The sequence below is a fragment of the Oxyura jamaicensis genome, chromosome 7 (genome assembly GCF_011077185.1).
Source record: "Oxyura jamaicensis isolate SHBP4307 breed ruddy duck chromosome 7, BPBGC_Ojam_1.0, whole genome shotgun sequence".
NCBI lineage: Eukaryota > Metazoa > Chordata > Aves > Anseriformes > Anatidae > Oxyura > Oxyura jamaicensis.
Window position 1 is genome coordinate 17,140,843 of NC_048899.1, and position 19,472 is coordinate 17,160,314.

General features: G+C 54.6%; 1 protein-coding gene across 4 annotated transcripts; it reads right to left on the bottom strand.

The window, feature by feature from the left end:
• Positions 1–760: 760 nt before the first annotated feature.
• LOC118170084 (aryl hydrocarbon receptor-like) lies at positions 761–18,538 on the bottom strand. 4 transcript variants are annotated; one of them, XM_035332043.1, is made up of 12 exons: positions 12,717–12,843; positions 12,584–12,638; positions 10,658–10,770; positions 7,691–7,780; positions 6,041–6,164; positions 5,663–5,793; positions 4,617–4,819; positions 4,395–4,504; positions 3,914–4,055; positions 2,504–3,239; positions 1,616–2,470; positions 761–1,115 (listed from the first exon to the last, which is right to left on the bottom strand). In XM_035332043.1, exons 1-12 carry the CDS (start codon positions 12,747–12,749, stop codon positions 966–968), a joined length of 2,742 nt encoding a protein of 913 aa, XP_035187934.1. In that variant the 5' UTR covers positions 12,750–12,843; the 3' UTR covers positions 761–965. The 4 variants fall into 4 exon arrangements, with proteins under 4 accessions (XP_035187934.1, XP_035187931.1, XP_035187932.1 ...); XM_035332040.1 differs by lacking the exons at positions 12,584–12,638; positions 12,717–12,843 and adding exons at positions 18,189–18,376; positions 18,483–18,538 and having other exon boundaries at positions 1,616–3,239; XM_035332041.1 differs by having other exon boundaries at positions 12,584–12,843.
• Positions 18,539–19,472: the final 934 nt, after the last annotated feature.

Here is a 19,472-nt window from a genome sequence, read left to right on the forward strand (position 1 = left end):
ACCGGTGCCACACAAAAACACAAGTCAGGCTTCAGCTTCCTTTATGAAACAGGCAATATCCATACAGCGCGGCTGCTGCCACAGGTGCCTGGCTGGGATGGCAGGAAATTTAATAGCACGGGTGAAAGCCTTTCCCATTTTTTTTTAATTTTTTTTTTTTCCCTACACACAACTCTTGCATCGTTGTTGAATGACGCATGTAACTGCAAAGCTTTGGTGAAGCTCAAGGACGACAGCCTTGCCTGGCCATCAGCATGGAGCAGGAACCCACCCGTCCTCAGAGGTGAGGGCTGCTTGCACAGACAGGGACTACTGAACCGTGACAGCCACGGAAGCAGCCTGGATTTCCAAAAGCCCAGAAAAATACACCAGAAATGCAACCTCCAGTGCACCAGCCTGGCTGCTGTTTGAAAGCAATTATTTCTCTTTATAGAGCAACAGCTAGTCTGAATGCCATTTAAAAACAACAGCAACCATAGAAGGCGAAAACATTTCAAATGTGACTCTCGGTAAGGTGTGTGGACAACACGGGCTCACCCTGCTGCAGAAACAGGAGCAGGGGGTGGGACACAAGCAAACAACCAACGTGCCTCAAAATTTGAGATCCTCCAGCTGACCAGGACTGACACTACTCTCGGATGATGCAAGATAAAGACGATGCCCCGCACGCCAGCTGACCCGCCTCACCGTGCCCTGCAGGTAACTGCCCTCCTGGCCCGCTGCCCGCCACAGCAGCCACCTCCCTTCCCAAAGCCCTGGATGCCCCCAGGGGACCAGCACCAGCACGTGGAGCCTCTGCAGGGGCAGCATGGTGGGAAGTTGATAAAACACAGGAAACAGCCAAGCCAAAGCATCAAGAGCCAGGACAGGACACACGTGGTAGGGGGAAGGTTTGCTGTCCACAGCTGGAAGGCAGCTCCATCCCCAGTGAATAACCCCACTTTGCTGGGTCTGGTCTTGCTGTCCTAGAGATAGAAGTCACTGCTGGAGGCGTGGGGGTGATCCGGCAGCACTTCTGCACGAGGGTGCAGCTTGCAGGAGGGAGCAGGGCTGCCCTTGGGCACGTCTCCGGGGAGCCCCATCCGAGCACCAGGCAAAATGCAGCTGCTGTCAGGCTACGAGAAGAGGGAGGAAAGAGAGTGCTGAGGCACTTGGCAGGGTTTTGCTGGCAGAGCTGTAAAGAAGCTACCTAAAGAATTTAGCGTAGTCTTGGTGGATCTTGTCTGGGGGCATTTAAGGCACCTGAAATCCCCTGACAGACCTCATCTCTGTGCCTGTAAAATGGGACAGCAGATCGTCATCTGACACGCACCACCCATCAAAGCTTACCAGTGCATGGCTGGAATTATGCCCTACACAGAAAGGGCAACAAAACAAATCACATGGAAACCAGACCCACAACCAGATACCTTCTAAAGGGAAGAACCCATGTCCTGATCTCTTGCTCTGCAACTCCTGGTGCAAAGAAAAGCCTCTCAAATCTTTCTGGCCATGCACTGGCAGAGCAGGGTGATTCCTGTCTACCCAACAGCCAGCACGTGGCTTTCCTGTGCTAAGACCCCCCAGGAAATCCCAGCACAGAAAACACTGAGCTTAAGAGCAGAGAGGCCCTTACCTCACGCCTGGTGTCCTGGCTCAGCATGGAGGCGTACACCCCGCAGGAATTCACGGGCGCCTCCAGTGCACTGGTGATGCTGCCAAAGCACTCTGCAGGTGAGCTCAGGAAAGGGTACTGGGGCATGGAGGGGACGGGGCTCGGCTGCTTCTCAGGAATAAGCTGGTATGAGGAAGGGGGGAAAAACCCAGAGTATGGAACCATCTCCTCCTGGCATCCCCCACTGCCCAGGGTTTCCACGCTGCACAATCCGTTTAGGTTAAAGTCCACTGCTGGCGCACCAGGACCAGGTGGTGGACCCAAGCAGCCCTGGTGCTGGGAGAAGTCTTGGCTGATACCATAAAAATCAGGCTGAGCTGGGGCTGTCAGGAGCGGGGAGACATAGTCCTGCCACGGGCTATTGCTGCTAGTGGGAAGGAAGTGTGGAAAAGAGGGGGAATGGTGGCCACACAACCTGTTCATCAGCATGCGCTGGCCAGCCTTGTATTTTGGCTGCCTTGGCAGTGCACCGCGCCCCTGGCACTGGCTGGGCAAGGAGAAGGTCTGGAGAATGTCCCCTTGGGTGGGATGCACGGCCGGGAAGTCACCCTCCGGCTGCTGAACCTCCTGCAGCGGGTACGGGGCTCCCAGGGGCGAGCCGGCAGCTTTGGCCCACGGGGTGCCCTGCGTCAGGTGGAGGAAGCGGAGCAGGTCCTCCTCCCCACCGGGCCTCCACTGCAAGCCTCCAGACGGTTCCTTCCCTACCTCCGCCGGCCTCGGGGGCAGCGGGGACGGCTGCCCTGGTGCATCAAGGAGGGGCTGTTCCCACAGCAGAGCAGCGGCCTGCCCTGGGACAACGCCAGGCTGCTGTGTTTGCTGGGACGGGTACTGCGAGTCCTCGTCCTCTGCGTGGGCTGGGTACGCAGCCGGGCCTCCAGGTGGGCTCGAGGTGGCTCCTGGCAGGGGGCAGGCCCGGTGGTCTCCCTCGGACTTGTTCACCAGCGTGGCATGGATGTAGGAGAGGATCTCGTTGTTGGTGAGGAGGTCGCTCAGGGACGGGGTGTGGTCAGGGTCCATATTGACCATCACCATTTTCTCATCCAGCAGCAGGAGCTCCAGGTCTTTGGCGTTCAGCCCCAGACTCTCCAGCACACTGAAAAACTCGTTGTTGGAGCAGCTCTCGTCGCTGTTAATTGACAGAGAGTCCAGGGTGGCCAAGAGAGGGTCCTCCTGCTGCAAATCCACCAGCTCCTTTTTGAAGCTGTCTTCCCTTGAGGAAACTGGAGCAGTGTCCATGCTCCAGGCCTCTCCTTCTGCACCCAGCGAGGACATGTCCTCAAGGTGATCCAAGAAACTGCTGCTGAACGGGTGGCTAGGCGCAGGAGATGGGTGAGAGATGTACACAGCCTTGTCCTGCTGCAGCATGGCACCCAGCAGAGAACTGGGGGCAATGCTGTCCTTCTGGGAGTGCCCTCCATTGCTGTGGGAGGGCTTCTTGGACTTGCTGCTCCTCCCTTTGCTCTGGAAAGCATCAGAGAAGCCTGGGAGAGGGTAAGCGCTTTGGTATAAGAGTGCTTCTCCAGTAGCAAAGGTAAAGGGAAGATGCATGGACCGTTTTCGAAGGTGCTCTCCTCCTTCTTCATCTCTGCAGAGCAAGAAGAAGAGACTGCGGTCTGGATGTGCATGCACTCTGTGAACTGCTCTACAGTGCAGAGTTGTGAATCCTGAAACCCACGGCCCCTTTGCTACAACCAGCCCATGTGCACTGATGGGACATATGGTCCCACGTGTACACACACACACATTTATGTGCAAATGAATGCACACATGCACACAGACACATATATTTAAATATATACATGCATAAAAACAAACATCTGTAGCAAAAACAACAGATGCATAAAATGCAAAGGGTAGTAGAGACAGACAGCAGCCAAGCCTTTGCACTGCTCCTCTGTGCTGTGGACCCCAAGGACAGGGGTGTTGTGCTGCTGCCCTACTGCAGGCACATTGGAAGTCCCTGCAGATCCCGCTCTGTCCCCACAGCAGCTGGAGAGCAGCCACCAGGGTCAGCCCAGGCTGGTGCTCAGGACACCAGAGCAGGGATATGAGCATTGCTCAACACTCTCCCCTTCTTGTGGGGGCCTTGCAGAGGGACATGTGGCTGAAGGAGCATCAGAGCACTGCATCTTATGGCTGCCCCTTTAAAAGGCAGAAGAAGCACTGACAAATAGAGCATCCTGCCCTGCGTGGGCATCTCAGAGCTCACACTGATGGGCAAAGCCAGTCTGTCCCCACCCTCGCCTGGCCGGCACTCACACGAGGGGTCTCTGTGTGACAATGATGTACTCGGGCTTGCCGTTCTTGTAGACGAGCCGCGCGTTGGCCTGCACCCACTTCCAGCGCTTGTCCTTGGTCAGCAGGCGGAACACCGTCAGGCCGCTCTCCCCCGTTCTCATCACTGCCAGGAGGAAGCACGCATGCAGGGGCCCGTCAGCACGTCACCTGAGGCAGGGCTGCCTCCAGCAACGCTGCCGTTTCCCGCAGGGATAAGCAGGAGGGTGGCAGCTGAAGGATGTCCTGGCTGGCACACACAGGGGACACCACCCTGCCCTGGCTAGATAGACCTCACTACTCACCTCCCCAAGCTCCCTACAGAGTGACAAGAGCGTCACAGCAAGGCATAAAGCAAAGCATCCTATGGACAAAGAGCTGCCTGGCTTGATACAGTGCTAAAGGAGCTGCCCATAGTCCCAGCCTCAGAGGTGGGCACCAGGGGACCAGGGAAAAAGACTCTTACTTCTGACGTGGTTCTCGGCACAGTACAGCATGTCAGCAGCATGGACAAACTGGTAGCCTGTGCCACACATCCGCAGCTCTGCCTCGGTGTAGCCCAAAACCATCTTCCCCCTGCAGAAGAGGAAGAATGCACCCGGCTGAGAGGCAGAAATCACCAGGCACAACATGAACTAACGTGCAGTAAGCACACAGCATCACCCCTCGGCTCAGCTCTGCCACTTACTTGGCATCACACGCCAAGGGGGTGAAGTCCAGCTTGTGCTTTGTCCTGAAGATCATGTTCTTGGTTCTGATCTCCAGGATGGATGGGGGCTGCAAGGGGGTGGAGATGGCAAAAAGAGCAAGCTGGGGGGGGAATGCAGACCCATCTTCAGATCTTTTGTTCTGCCCATGAAGGAATTTCAGCCTGCCTTGAAGGTTTAAAGCCTAGAAAGAGAAGAAAAGGTCAGTGCCACACAGAACTGGGTGAACTCAGTTTGGGTGAACCTCCAGACTGAGGAGGTTCACGTGTTCTGCATGGGTCTCCCACAGCCCCAGTCAGGGTAACACCACAGGTCCCAACTGGTGCTCCTGGAGCATTGTCCCTCGCAACTCTCCCACTCCCAGGTGAGCACAGACAGCACTCCCTCTAAAACAAGACGGGGTTTTGAAGGGATGCTACACTCAGCTCCCCATTGCTTTCTCCCCCAGCAGCTCCCCGCTGCTGGCCCAGGGCTCAGCGGCACAGCAGCCTGCAGTTGATCAGCACATCATGTCATGCATAGGCTGCTCTTCATTTTAAGTGAGCCATGTCACAACCCCACTGAGCACCACTGCTTCTAAGAGATGGGCAACCAGGACTCTTTCTTCATGTTGAGTTTCCAAACTGAATTGGGATGAGAGAGGGAGAGAGAAAGAGGCTCATTACACCTGTGATTATGAAGCTAAGAACCCCATTCACTTGCAGCAGAGAGGAGAGATGATCAGCATCTATTTGATCTTAAGACATGCATTTAACACAAAACCCTGGCAATCTGTGTGGAGAAAAAGCAATTTTGTTTAAGACTCAGTGCCTCTGAGAGAAGAGGAACACGTCCCTCAGGACAGGTTGTACATACAGACAAAACATAAGAAAAAACACAGAAAAAATCTCTTTCTTGAGGTAGGCAGATACTGCACATGACAGAAAAGAGTACCAGGTCTTTCAAGGCCAACTTTTAAGCTCCAACAGCATCATGAAGCCCTTAGGGGGAGCCTGCTGCAGAGTTTTCAGTGCAGCCCTGTACTCACCAGGAAGCCAGAGGAATTATCCAGCAGGCAGCGAAACCGGCACACGAAGCTCCTTTCCAGAAAGGAAGAGTTTTCTGGGGGCAGCTGATCGGGCTTGTAGGCAGCAGCAGAAGAGCCCAGACTCTTCCTCCCTGCAGGAGATAGGAGCTGAGAGAGGAGCCAGAGGCTGGTGGTCCCAGTCCCCAGCAAGGGCTGGCACCAGCAGCACCAGGGACTGAGGCATCTGCAGAGCACAGCGACAGAAGTCTCGGCAGAGCCACGGCGTGTTGGATGAGCCACAAGGACACAAACCCCACAGGTCTGGTAGCTGGTTCCACAGCGTAGAGAGGGAACAGAGCAGTTTGTGCTGTCTGTGCCTGCCTCCCAGCCTGCGCCTACCTTCAGGAGAGGGCTCCCCCTCGGGAGCGTGGGGCGGGTTGAGAGCCCAGTGGAGGTTGCGCCTGAATTCCTGCTGGTCCTCGGTGTGGATCAGCTCGAAGACGCTCTGGTGCATGACATCTGTCTAGAGGAAAAAGCAATGTGTGAGCAACGTGGCCTGCCCCCAGGTGCTGATTTTCACCTTGAAAGAGCCTGTCAGTCCCAAATCCTGCTCTCTTGGCCATATCCCACCCAGTTTCCCCAGTACATCCCCTTCACATGGTTTCCTTCAAAATCCTGGTGCTGAGTTATGAAAGCAAAGCTGCCACATCTCTACACTGTTCCTAAGAGCTCCGGGACTTGCTCCCTCTGCCTGGGTGGAGGGTTCTCATCTACCCAGCATGGGCTGGGGAAAGCCAGCTGTGTGTGAGCAACACCACAGCTACAGTAACTAAAGGCTTGACGGGAAGCCCAATTTCTGAGTAAATTGGACCACGTTGCTTCCAGGTTATTTGGGTGCTCAGATAACCACAAAGCCTTACAGGATTTACTGCAGGTCACCCAGGTGAGCAGGTGTCCAAAGGCAAACTGGGCAGGGAGCCCCAGGCATCCCACACAGCATTACGCAGCAGAGCCATGAATGTCAGCCTGTCAGCGTGGCTGGTGGAAAGCATCTCTGGGCTAACAGAGTTGCTTTGACACCTCCCCATGACCACGTCTGACAACACGGGGTCCAAATTCACAAGACCACTGTGGAAATCCCCACTGTCACTCATGTAGAGACACGAATGCAGAGGGGATGCTACACTGAGCCAACAGAGTGTTTGGTGCCTTACGTGGCAAATGCTGCCTGCTGCACAAGGGTGGAGAGGAAGTAGGGGTGAGCAGTGGCCCTAGGGAGCCGTCCTTCCAAAGGATATTGTGATGCTTCTCATCTTCCCTGACCCTACAGCGCTGGGATGGTGAGAAAGGGGAATTTTCCCTTCCCAGCCACCAGGATGTATAACTCTCAGGCTGCTGGCTTTCTGCAGCCTACTCACACAACCCTGTGCGAATGCCCAGCAAGCAAACAAGTCAGTTCCCAGCCTTTCTGCCCTGGAGGAATTACAGCCCTGTCTGTAGCCTAGCCTCTGTGCACGCTCCCAGGAGCCTGCAGTCTCTTGGGCACTGGGAAACTTCACATTTATAGAAGATAAGAAACTCCCCATTCCACTGAGATGAGGTTTTTCTTCCAGATGAAGCTCTGCTAGTGTGCCTGCTCTGTCCCCAGGGCTGGGTTGGGGCATAAAAAACAGCAAAGACCCTCTTCAGACACTTAACTCTCTCATCTCTCAAGCTCAGTGAAGGGCACTTCACATCTTCAATTCCTAAGCCACTGAACTCAAAGGGAGGGTATAGGGCTTCATATATTGCAGGTCTCAGTCCTTGCTCCCCTCGGTGATGATTTTTGAGCCCCTAGAAAGAAGGAGTAGTCTGGGGTCACAGTAACGGGTCAGGCCACCCAGCAGCCACAGACAATATCTTGCCTTCTTCCCTGTACATGCAACCCTCCGAAGACCCTGCAATCCCCACAGGGCTCCCTCCCTGCAGGGAACTTCAGGCTATTCTCCACTGCCAAGGAAAAATCCACCCTGCAAACCCATCGCTGCCAGCCAGAGGTGTTCCACCAACCTGATGAAATCCCAGATAGTCCTGGATCGTGTGAGAGGAGTAAAATATCAGCCCTTCGGACGTTACCACCAGCACGAAGCCATTGAGTGCCTAGGAGAGAGAGGAGGTCAGCAGCTATGTGCCACGCTCACATCACCCTCTTCTAGCAGGACTGCACGTTTCATTCTGCTTGGACACTGGTCGCCCCAGTCCTGGCTGGTCCACTGCCCCACGAAGGGAGAGGTGCGTGCCAGAAGACAAAGCACAAGACAAAGCACAGAAGCCCTGGAAGAAGATGAAGCCCTTCCAACCACATCTCGCTGCTGGGCCCACCAGCAGCTGTGAACATCTCAAGGTCCTGCTCGGTAGCACAGCAGCCCTGGGCAGCGCCAGCTGATCCTCTACGTTTACTTTTCCCCCTTGCAGAAACACACAGTGAGGGCAACAAGGATGCAGGAGACTCCCAACCTCTGCTACTCTCGCCCACCTGGTGAGATCCTGCTTTACCTAGCAGAGGTCAAGCCCACAGCTTATTCTTAGATTTCCTCTGTTCTGCCTCGCTTAGTTAAATCCTGCCAGCTGAAGGCTGACTGGAGAGAAGTGGGATCAATGCCAGCGGAGCTGTGCTCACTGAGGAAGCAGACAGAACCTTCTGCTGGGTTTCTCTGAGGTCACGTAGCTCTCTTCCATGCAGCTGCCCGAGCGTACCCTAATCGGAACTGATGGAAAACTTTGCTTCCATCCTCACTCAGATTCAGATTTGGACATTTATCCTCATCCTAAGCGAAGAGTGAACGCAAATCTGAGAACCACTTGCAGAATGAATCCAGACACCACCGGGAGCTGGTCTGTTCTGGTACTCTGGCGGAAAGAAGCCTTTTTGACAATCGGGAATCAAAACAGCACTTCACATGGGCTGCATTGAAGGTTAACCTGCCTCTGCCTGGGTGCTCCCAGGTTTGCATCCCTGCTGTCCTCCCCAGGTGCTGAAAGAGCGTGTGCACATCCTCCGCCCAAGGAGGCTGCAGGTGCTCGCTGAATGCTGTGGTCTGCTCGTATAAAATAAATGCTCAGGCTCCTCTGCCCCTGCAGGCTTGAAGAACTAAGCCCTCCCCACGGAAAACAGCAAATGCAGCCACCAACCCTAAGTTTGTGATGCATTTTTAATGCTACACAGCTTGGTGTGGTTTTGTTTTTGTTTTGTTTTGTAACGCATTTTACAGTTCAGTGGCCCTTCTGTCCTCTCCTCGAGCTCCAGGACCACAAAGCCAACATCCAAGGGAGCACTGCACTCCCTGTCAGGAAGGGGTGAGCCGGCCGGAGCCTCTGTCCTCCCCCAGAAAGGCTCATTCCTACCAGCCTCACAAACCTGGGTGGCAATTTGGGTGTTGCCCTGGCAGGAAGGGACATGGTAGAAGGGACCAGGGACAGTGTCCTTGGCCCCTGGAGATCCGTGAGGACTACGAGGTGCATAGGAGTTGCCCCACCAGTCTGGGAGTTGTCCCAGTTGGTTGTAGCCTCCAGAAGCCACAGAGCTTCCACAGGGCTGGCAGCACCACCTGGCCACCCCTCCTAAGGACAAGAGGTCCCTCCAGGGACACTGCTGCCAGCCCCAAGCAGGAACCCACCAGAAGGCAGGGTCCTCTTCTTCTCCCAAACCTGTGGCTGTGCACAGCTAAAACCCACCCGTACCACTAACCTGGCTGCAGCTGGGGCAGCCAGCCCTGCCTTGCTTCCCTCGCTTCGTCATGTACAGACATCAGGATTAATTAGGGTCTAGCGTGTCGTCTCAGCCAAGTCCGGCTATTGTTGCTGCCAATTCCTGCTTCATTGTCCAGGTCCGCGTTTCTCCCCCCTCTCCTTCCCTTTATCCCAGGCACAAATGCTCTCTCTATTTACTGGGTTGATCTCAGTGTGTGGGAATCTGCTGCAGAGGTTAATTAGTGCTGCCAAATGCACTTTAACCCTTTGAGCAGCTCTGGAGGCACTGTCCCGCCGCGGTGGCAGTGAGCAAGGTCTTGCAGTGCCCCGTCCTTCCTTGTCACACCAACCAACAGGCAGACTGAGCCTGCTGAAGGCAGCCTTGGTGACAAGAACAGACCAAGAACATAACACTGGAAAACCTCAGGAGCAGAAGGGGAGGAACAGGGTGGACCACAAGAGAAAGGCATATCTAGCATCTAAGGTGGCAGACAGAGCAGATGTAGGTTCTTAAACTGGAGGAGTTTTTCCCCATGGAATGGAGGCAAGTCCTGACCATGTGCCACATCCAGCATCCCACAGGAGAGCTCCTGCGAGAGCCAAACCTAAAGCCAGAGCTTTTAGCCCCTCGCTTGGTGCCTCTGCAAGGGCGGCCCCAAGCTCTGGGAGGAGTATGATGAGCAGGGCATTAACCCCTGCCCAGCCCCGCTGAGCGCGGTTTAGCTATGTCCACAGCTCTGTGCTTTGACAGCAGAAACCCCTCGCGGTTTTGGTTATTAACCAGCATTTCACTAGGCACCGAGATCCTGGCCCCCCAGCAACCAGGCAAGACAGTAATTATAATTCCTGCTGAGTGAGCTTCTGGACAGGCGCCGGGGCTGCCCAGCTCACAGAGCGAGACCTTTGGGCTCAGAGGGAGTGGAGGAGCTCCATGGGGGGACAAACCCGTTCATCCCCCTGAGCCAGCTTGCAGACAGAGAAGCACAGACGTGAGGTGCCTCCAGCATCTCCAAAGGAGCCAGCCATGTGCTTCTCACAGAGCTCCCGGGATGCTACAGTGCACTCTGTATATACGGGCACACGTGTGAGAATACCCTGAGCATAGCGGTCATCTGCACCTGTTGATGTGCTCTGTGCTATGCCTCTGCCTGAAAAACAGAGAAAGCCTCCACAACATTTCCTTCCCTGGGAAGGAACTGGAAAGGGGACAGGAGCCGGAAAGGGGATGAGAGGAAAATGCCCTTGAAGGCATCTGCCAGGGAGAGGTGGCTGGAGAGGACCACTAACCTGCAGGAGCAGCTCGCCCTCCGGTACTGCTGCCACTGCTGCGCCTGGAGCAGGGTTGCCGTCATGGTCTCCATCCCCCTCTGCTCTGTTGGCACCGTGGTTCTTCAGAGCAACTGCAGCAAAGCAGAGGGAAGGGATGTCAGTGCTGCAGTAACGCTCCCAAGTCACTGCCACGAGAGCCCGAAACACAGCCCTGGCTGCAAAGCTGGGCACTGCTGCCCAGGGAAGCTGTGAAGTTCTGCCAGCCCTTTGCTTCGCCCCTCCAGAGATGACTTTAGCAGGACATTTCCCCCCACCCCTCCATAACCTCAAAATTCCTCTTCTATCCTTTTTTTAACCTGATTCCCAGACCTTTAACAACCCCCAGGTAAAGAGCAGTTAAAGCCAGAGATCACTGAAACAGACGTGCATCAGCAGGTAACTGCGAGGTCCTGCGTCTGCCAGCAACTGCCTGCACCCCCGTACTGCAAAAGGACACGTTTAGTGAGCTCACGGGCTGGGAAAAAAAATCTCTCATCATTTGTCTCGTTAAAGAGGGTTTATGCAATCAAATTAAGACAAGCCATAGCTCACAGCAGAACATGGCAAAACGCGCACACGTACAAGAACAGAAACCACCTCTCCCAGCAAGGCTGCGCCAGCGTCCTGGGCACCAGGGGCAGCACCTTCCAGCAGCCCCGGGAAGCAGAGCCACTCGCCCTTCTGACACAGGGATTATGAATTATTGAAGGTCTTCCTCCTCCCCTGCCAGCTCCCAGACGGCTGCGCTGGAGGTGCATGATAAAAATAAACCTGCTTGATAAAAGAGTGACTAAAGGGTTGAAGAGGTCTGGTTTAATGGTTTGATATTTGCCTTCAAAAGGAAAACTTGTGAGTAATGGACTTGGATCACAAGCACTGACTAAAAATAGACTTCACTATCAGCTACGGGGCCAGAGGAGACACCAGTTAAAATCAGAGGATGACACATCATCTCCGTGCCAACATCTGCCACCAAACCCAGCCACCAAACCGCATTCCCCGTGAGGGTTTCCCTGACCTTCACCAAACAGCACGTTTTCCACCAAGCCACCCACAGAGCCCCGCATAGACCTGCTCTTGGCCGTGGACATGGTGGGCAGGCCTCCCGCTCGGCGCCCCCAGGCCTTGTCTCCCCACAAATAGCCCCGTGGGTCAGCAATTCAGCAGGGCTGTCACGGCACATCAGGCTGACGGAGCGGAGAGCCACCCCCGCATCCTGCCCCGGCTCCCTCCCCGCTACCCAGGGCGAGCAGGGCAGGAGCGGGGAAAGCTCATCCCCAGGGGAGCGCCTGCCTTCACACCAGCTGCGTCCGGCGGGGAGACAGGACGCGAGCTTCGCCCTTGCTGCATGACCCCAGAAAGGCCTTTGCAGGAAAGAAAAAAGGGAGAGAAGCGGCTTTTTCTGAGGACATCGGCTGGCACGGTGCCACTCCGGCCACCGGCATCACCTTTACTGCTGGCAGCTGAAGGAGGAGGAAGGCGAGGAAAGGCTTGCACATTTTTTCCTGCTATTTCTCCAAAGAACAAATAGCTTCTGCCAGGACCTGCAGGCTATTTTGCCGCAAAAAGCCTTTTGTTGTAGCGGGAGAAAAATCCCCCTTCCCACGGCAGGCTGGGCATTGCATTTCAACCATTTCTGCTCACAGCAAGCGGGGCCCCACCGTGCTGCTCACAACCTGGCAGGCTACCTCCATCCCAAGGGTGCTTTGGTCACCCCACAGCCCTCGGGGCTCCAGAAGCATCCCGTGACGGCCCTGCCAGGAAGGACGGTGGTCCTCATGCAGAGCTGCCACTCAGCTCCCCAAGTCTCGTGTTGTCACCCCCAGGAGCAGTAGACTGGGAGCCGGGGGTCCCAGCCTTGGGAAGCTGCTTCACGTGAGGCTGAAGGCACACCTCGCCACCTACCAGGTTTGCCGGTGAACTCCTGAACCTGCAAGGGCTTTGCGGACCTAAGGAATCTCTGCGCCAACAAGCTGGTATTAACATTTTTGAGAGGATATCTCCCAGCCCCCTTCCCTTCCTTCCACACAGGCAAAACCTTGAAGTGGGAACAGGATTTTGCATCAGCCATGGCCTGAGGAGGAAAGCAAGAAGTCTCCGAAACATAACCCAGGGGTTGGTGCAGGAGAGGCAGAAGAGAACTCAACCACTTCAGAGCTCTTCAAGAGCAGTGACAGATTCTCTCTTCCCTCCACTGTTGGAATCATTTAAACAAGGCAAGAAAATACCGAACCCACCTGCCAGCGATGGCAGGGACACCTGCATGCCAGTTATTAGTTTCAGCAGATTTTGGGAGGAGAGATGTTCTTTTAAATAAAAATGCCTTCTAGCTGCCTCTTTCCTTCTTCCTTTTGCCAATCCCCAAATGCAGGATTTTTACTCATATAGGAGTAAAACCTCATCAGGACTTACTGTTTCCCAATCTTCCTTTTATACCCACCCCTCAAGAAGCTCACGGGCAGCACGACCCACAGCTCTACTCACACACTCATGCATTAAATAACACCTCAAAATTGTTTTCCTGCACCGGCTTGCAAAGAAGAAACAGAATATTGTAAGTTAAAAACAAGCAAGCAAGCAAACAAACAAAAAAACAGAGAAACAAAAGCTCTTGAGGTTCTGTGATTTTCCAGCAGAGATGGGAGTTATTATTACCAAGTGGTGAAAGCTGAAGTGCAGCTGTAGTGCCAGGCGGAGCACCGCTACCTGCCTCTCCAGCTTCTCTCTTCGCTACACTGCCAGCACGCCTAGTCTGATCAGTGCTCTCTGATTTAATGCACACATTTTACAACAAGCTTACATGTCTCCAGCTACTTTGAGAAGCAAAGAACAGGAACATGCACTCATTAAAGTGTATCCTGTTCTGGATTATTATTATTTTTTTTTTTTATGATTTGTTGTGAACTGAGCTCTCCCTAGCCAATGCAAATTCCTCAGGCAAGGATGCCAAGTGACTTAGCAGCAGTAGGGAGCAGCTCCCCCGATGTGGAGTGTTTGAAACGCACTAGAAGGAAAGAGCACCAAGGAAATGGCAAGAGAAGCAGGCAGAGATTTGCTGACCCTGGGCAGCAGAGCCATCTCCTCCCTGGCTTGCTGACACATCACTTCATTTCTCACCATTTTGCTGCATGGAGCCCATTTTATAGCAACTGGCAAATACTTCCCAAACTTCCCCTTTCTTATTCTTAATGTATACTACAGGTTTACTTACTGTTTCATAATACCTGCCACAGCTCCCCACTGGCACAAATTTCACTAAATGGATTAATTATTTATCCCTTGTCTGAATGGTACAGACACAGCCAGTTCTGTGACAGCGCGTGGTGAATAATGAATATCCTGTTAAAAGATCTAATTGCACTTTTAAAAGCAAGGAGGCCTCAGCTACATGTCCCTGTTGCATCACTGAAGGCACATGGGTCTCAAAGGGAGAGGCACAAGCGGAGGTTTAAACAAGGACAAAGAGGACAAAGCTGTGCCAGGTTTTCCCTTCTTTTTCCAGCACTTAGGAGGATTTGAAACCTCCTAATGCTGGCAGCCACATTCCTCCATGTGATGACAGTCCTTGATGATAACCCACAAACTGTGACAGGAGAAGGGGGAATGGCTTTAAACTCGAAAAGGGCAGGTTCATACAATATGTGAGGCAGAAATTTTTCACGATGAGGGTGGTGAGGCCCTGGAACAGGCTGCCCAGAGAAGCTATGGGTGCCCCACCACTAGAGTGTTCAAAACCAGTCTGGATGGGACTTTGGGCAATCTGGCCTGGTGAAAGATGTCCCTGCCCATGGCAGGACATCGGGTGAGATGATCTTTAAGGTCCCTTTGAGCCCAAACCATGCTATGATTCCCTCCAGCAAGTTCAGGAGCTGGATTCGAAGCTGGGCTTCCAGCTGTTTCCAGGAGCGCTGATGGCTCTGCAGAACCTCTCTGCACCCTGCTGTGGGCCCTCCACCACACGTCTCCTGTCCCAGGGACCACCATGGGCCCGCACCCCAGGGCCTGGCATTCCCCCCAGCTCTCAGGGGGAGCACCAGGCCCTGCCGCACCGCAGCCTCCTGCGAGACATTCTCATGGGGCCCACGGAAAAGGATTTGGCAAGGAAAGCACGCAGCGGGGAAACGGCCTACCTAAGGAAAGTCACAAGACTCTCTCAGCACACAGTGCCCCTGGAAGCCAGCTCGTTACCTAGCAGTCAAGGGAGCCGGGTGATCACAGGACTAGGCCTTATTTTTCTTACACCATCCCCTAGGTTTTCAGGCATCGGCTGTCTGCAGTAGGTGGCTGAACCGCACGGACAGTGGAGAGCCGATGAAGTGAATGAACAAGCACACGTGGGCTGCTCTGCTCCAAAGAGCACACTGTTGATAAGAGAGGTTTCAGAGGCACCGCTAATTACCCCCAGGGGGCAAATGAGTGCTTGGGTGTGGGGGGTGCCAGCTCTTGCACCCCTGGCCGGCCGGGCTTGCCAGGCAAGAAGCACGGTGTGGACGAGCCTCCCAGCACGCAGCAGAAGCATGCTGCAAGAGACCCCACTCCAAATGACACCCCAGCATATTTTGGGGTCTACCCACCACGCTTTCAAGCGGGCCAAGCAACACACGAGACCCCATGGCTGATCCTCCCGGGGCCAGGGAGGAAGAAGTGCCACCAGGCCCCCCAGGCCAGCGGCACGTGCTGGCCCTGCGGGGAGGGATTAGGGGGAGCCAGGCACCGCCGGGCCGAGCTGCCGGCATCGCGTGCGGACCGAGGCCGTCCTGGAGCGGTGCGGCCAGGAGGGCACTGCATGGCCACACGTGGTGCCAGCAGCCGACTGGGGCTCCTTTTGGCAATATCTCCCCAAACCAATGTTCAGAACACCACCGCTCAGGTAAAAGCACAGGTGCTTCTTGCACACGGTGTCTCTGACAGCTGAACAACAGGTTGCTTCCACAGCAAAGTCACACGATCCATCCTGACCAGTGCAATACAAATGCAGGTATGTTCTTCATGAGAGCCTATGAAACCTGCTCTGCATTTTGAACAATTTGTCACATGTCCAGAAGATGACTGGGAACCAGAAACAAAATGAGAGAAATCCCCCAAATTTTACCAGTGACCGTGATTGAGAATCCATCATCTAATCCCTTGAGGCCATATAAGCTTCCCCATACACCATATACACACAGATCAATATATTCAAATAAAATTTAAAAGTCACTGATTTTCAAATAGGATGGGAGAAACAACAGCCTGGAGGCGAGAGCATTTCTTGCTTGCAATGAATTATTTAAGAAGGGGGCTGAAGAAACGGCAGCTGGCATAAACCTGCTGGGTGAATTGATTGATTCACCTCTGGGACAGGCTGGCGGCTCTCCATAAACCAGAAGAGACCCCAAAACACTTGTGTTTCCTCATTTGATCTCACACCGGACTTGTCAGCACTCAGCAGCTAAAGCCCTTTCCTCGGGACCCCCCTTTGCATTCCCAAGGATGCGGCACGGCAGTCAGAGCACGCGAGCTCGCAGGGCTCAGCACCGAGCAGACACAGACAGACCCCGGCTGTGCCAGCCCCCTCTAACTCTTTTCCCTGCCAGACCAAGGGAAAAAAATGAAACATAAGGGAGACCAAAAAGAAAAAAAAAGAATAAAAAAGAAGAAGAAGAAGAAGAAAAAAAGTCAAGGAAAGAAAAAGCAGCATATTTTGAGTGCTGTAGAAGCCTTCCTAAGGTTTTATCTCAGCTCCAGCACAGCACCTCAGAGAGTAGCATCACTCCAGCATTCACACCAAAGTGGACTAAAGTCACTAAAAATCACTTGACATTGTGGGTGGGCTTGCCCAAAGCTGTTTTTAAAGATAAACTACTTAAATCAAAAGTCTTTCTTTTAAAAAAACAGACATTATTTAAGCAGCAGAAGAGACTTACCTCAAAGCCCAAGCTCCAGTTACATCAAAAAGGATGGGGCTTTACCCCCTCCCTCTCACACCTGAATCACTGTGACCTGACTTAAACCAGAGAAGCCCGTCCCATAGCTCCAGACACGCTCACAGCTCAGCAGCTGAAGTCAAACCAACTGAGCTGGGGACACAGGGATATCAGACCCCAGGGTGCATGGCCCTGGCCAGGGGTGACCCCTCACGGGGCAGGAGGACCGTCCTCTCCCAGGGTCACCCTGTGCTTTCCCCATCCCAGCACAGCTTCCCTAGGAAGGAGTACAACCCCAAAGCACCCCACAACTTCTGGCATGACGCTTTGCAATGAGACCGTCCATTTCAAAACCGCTGTTTTAAGGAAATGCTCTGCCACCCCTCCATTTTATAAATTCTTTAGGCTTTTAAATCATTCATGTTTCAGGAGACCGGCAAGGCCCACACTGCGCCATGGACCTCCACCCCGCAGCAGCCTGCGGGAACAAGCGTGCTTCTGCAGCCCCTGGGATCGCCAGCACTGCCCTGCTGCCTCGGCCCCTTCGGAGGCACCCTCGCAGGCAGGACGAGCTCCTGGGGGTCCGAGGTGCCCCAGCAGGCACCATGCAGAGGGGTCTGGGCAGCGCCTTCAGCCTTGCAGCACAGCTCCCTGCCAGGGCACAACCAGCGCGCAGAATGCAGGCGATACGGTCAAACAAACAAATCGACCCGGTGCTGCAAGGCAAACAACTGCTCTCCCAGGCCATTAATTTTTCATTTCGCCCGCCTGCCAATCCTACAAGCAATGTTTAAAAAGAGAATGGAAAAGGGGAACTAAAAAAAAAAAAAAGACATTCAATATATTCAGTGATTTGGAGTTAAAAAAAAATGTTTCTGAGGTCACATGTGGTGTTTAAGCCACTTGTGTTTCAACAGGAAAATCCAGTGCTGCCCAAATATACCCCTCCTGTGGGCTCCTACAAATTACAACGACAGCCCAGTGGAATGCAGGAATGTCTTTAACATGACATATTTTAAAGGGTTCCCAAATAAACTGTAACCACATCACAGGTAATTCTTCATCGTCAGCACAGTGAGCATTTCTCCAGTCTGTTGCAACAGGGGAAAATTGTCACTTGCGCTGAGAAACTTCCCAAATGTGCTGCCTAACGTGCCACTACCCTCGCAGCTGTGCCTGCCAGAGCCTGAGCCCGGGATCTCGCAGAAACCCTCCAGCCTAAACTTCAATTTTCTACTTCAGTGGAACCCACAAACAAAATCAGCGTAATCTTTAGAGATCCCTCTAATTCCAAACATGCACCGGCTCTGCTTTGTCGAAGCACGAGGTGCGCGCACATCTCCTGGAGCCTTGCAGCTGACATTCTTGCAATGTCAGAGCAAGAAAATACAGTTAGGGGAATAAATAAATAAATAAATAAATAAGAAAATAAAAACGGGGAGAACGGCGGGCATTGTGCAGCGCTGCCCCTCGGGGCTACCTGCAGGGCTGCTCACCTGCAGCCGGGGTGAAGTGACAAGAACCGGCACAGATGTCCAGGGACGGACAGCCCACGGACGGACAGACGCCCACGGGCCCCGGGGATGCTCCGGCCGGGAACTCACCGCTGAAGAAGCTCCTGGCTCGGAGGAAGCCGGCGCTGAGGCGCAGGACCGACAGCTTGTCCAGGCCGGCCACCACCTCGGCGGGGAAGGGCAGCAGCGCCGCCAGCCGCTCCAGCTCCCGGTTCAGCCGCTCCCGGTGCCGCTTGGACGGGTTGGACCTGCCGCCGTCGGCCGCCGCAGCCCGCGCCCTGCCGGCACAGCCGCCCGCCGGTGTCACCGCGGGCACCGCCACCGCTCCCGCTCCCGGCCCCGTTCCCGGCCCCGACCCCAGCCCCGCTCCCCGCCCGCACTCACGCTCGGGGCGCCGGCTTCCGCCGCTTGCGCCCCGCGTACATGGCCCGGCCCGGCCCGGCTCTGCCCGGCTCTGGCGGCCCCGGAGAGCAGCGGGACCCGAAGCGACCCCGGCGGGAGCGGCCCCGCCTCTGCCCGGGGAGGGGAAGGAAAAAGGGGGGCCTGGGGGTGGGGTAAGGGGGTGCTCGGGGTCCGGGCGATCCCAAACGTGAGTGATCGCGTCCTGGGCTGCGCCCCCACGAGCGCGGGCAAGGGAGGAGATTCTCCCCTTCTGCTCTGAGACCCCCCGTAGGGCCCCAGCACCAGCAGGATGTGGGGCTGTGGGAGTGGGGCCAGAGGAGGCCAGGAGGATGGGCAGAGGCTGGAGCACCTCTCCTACAGAGCCAGGCTGAGGGAGCTGGGGGGGTCAGCCTGGGCAGGAGAAGGCTCCGGGGAGACCTTGTAGCAGCCCTTAAATGCTTGGAGGGGATACAGGAGAGCCGGGGAGGGACCCTTTATTAAGGAAGGGGATGTGGTGGCTAAAGGGGGGAAACAGGGCAGGGAGCCCTCCCACCAACGCATGTGCTAGCACTTGTGTCAGCACAGTCAGGTTGGCATGTCAGGGTTAGGGACCATCTGTGTGACTGTGTGTGCACGGTGGTGTGAGGGTACATCCGTGCATCTATGCTGGAGCATACACAGGGTGTGGGGACCATCCCCCCCTTCAGCCAAAGCCCAGAGAAACGCGACTCGCGGCCAGGCCGGCAGCAGGCTTTTTCACGTTTGCTCAGTCAAGAGGGAAATGGAGAGACACTGTTCCAGGTCAAACAAACCATGACGCTGATACAAAGCAAATTGACTTTTAATACACAACAAAATGCAGCGGGTGAGTTTCAGAACATCTTTTCTCGTCCTCCCCCTGACATCATCCGTGGGCAAATGGCATACAAAGAGATCATAGAGTGGAAAATGAGACACCACCACGAAAACAGACCGTAGATGCACACATACAAA

What these genes read in the sequence shown, in the direction of transcription:
- LOC118170084 (XM_035332040.1), bottom strand. Translation starts at nt 18,523, where the DNA reads ATGTACGCGGGGCGCAAGCGGCGGAAGCCGGCGCCCCGAGC. An exon ending in GGGGGAGCCCTCTCCTGAAG is followed by an intron (nt 5,794 to 6,040) that starts GTAGGCGCAGGC and finishes TATCTCCTGCAG; the next exon opens with GGAGGAAGAGTCTGGGCTCT. An exon ending in GCCAGGACACCAGGCGTGAG is followed by an intron (nt 1,116 to 1,615) that starts GTAAGGGCCTCT and finishes CTCTTCTCGTAG; the next exon opens with CCTGACAGCAGCTGCATTTT.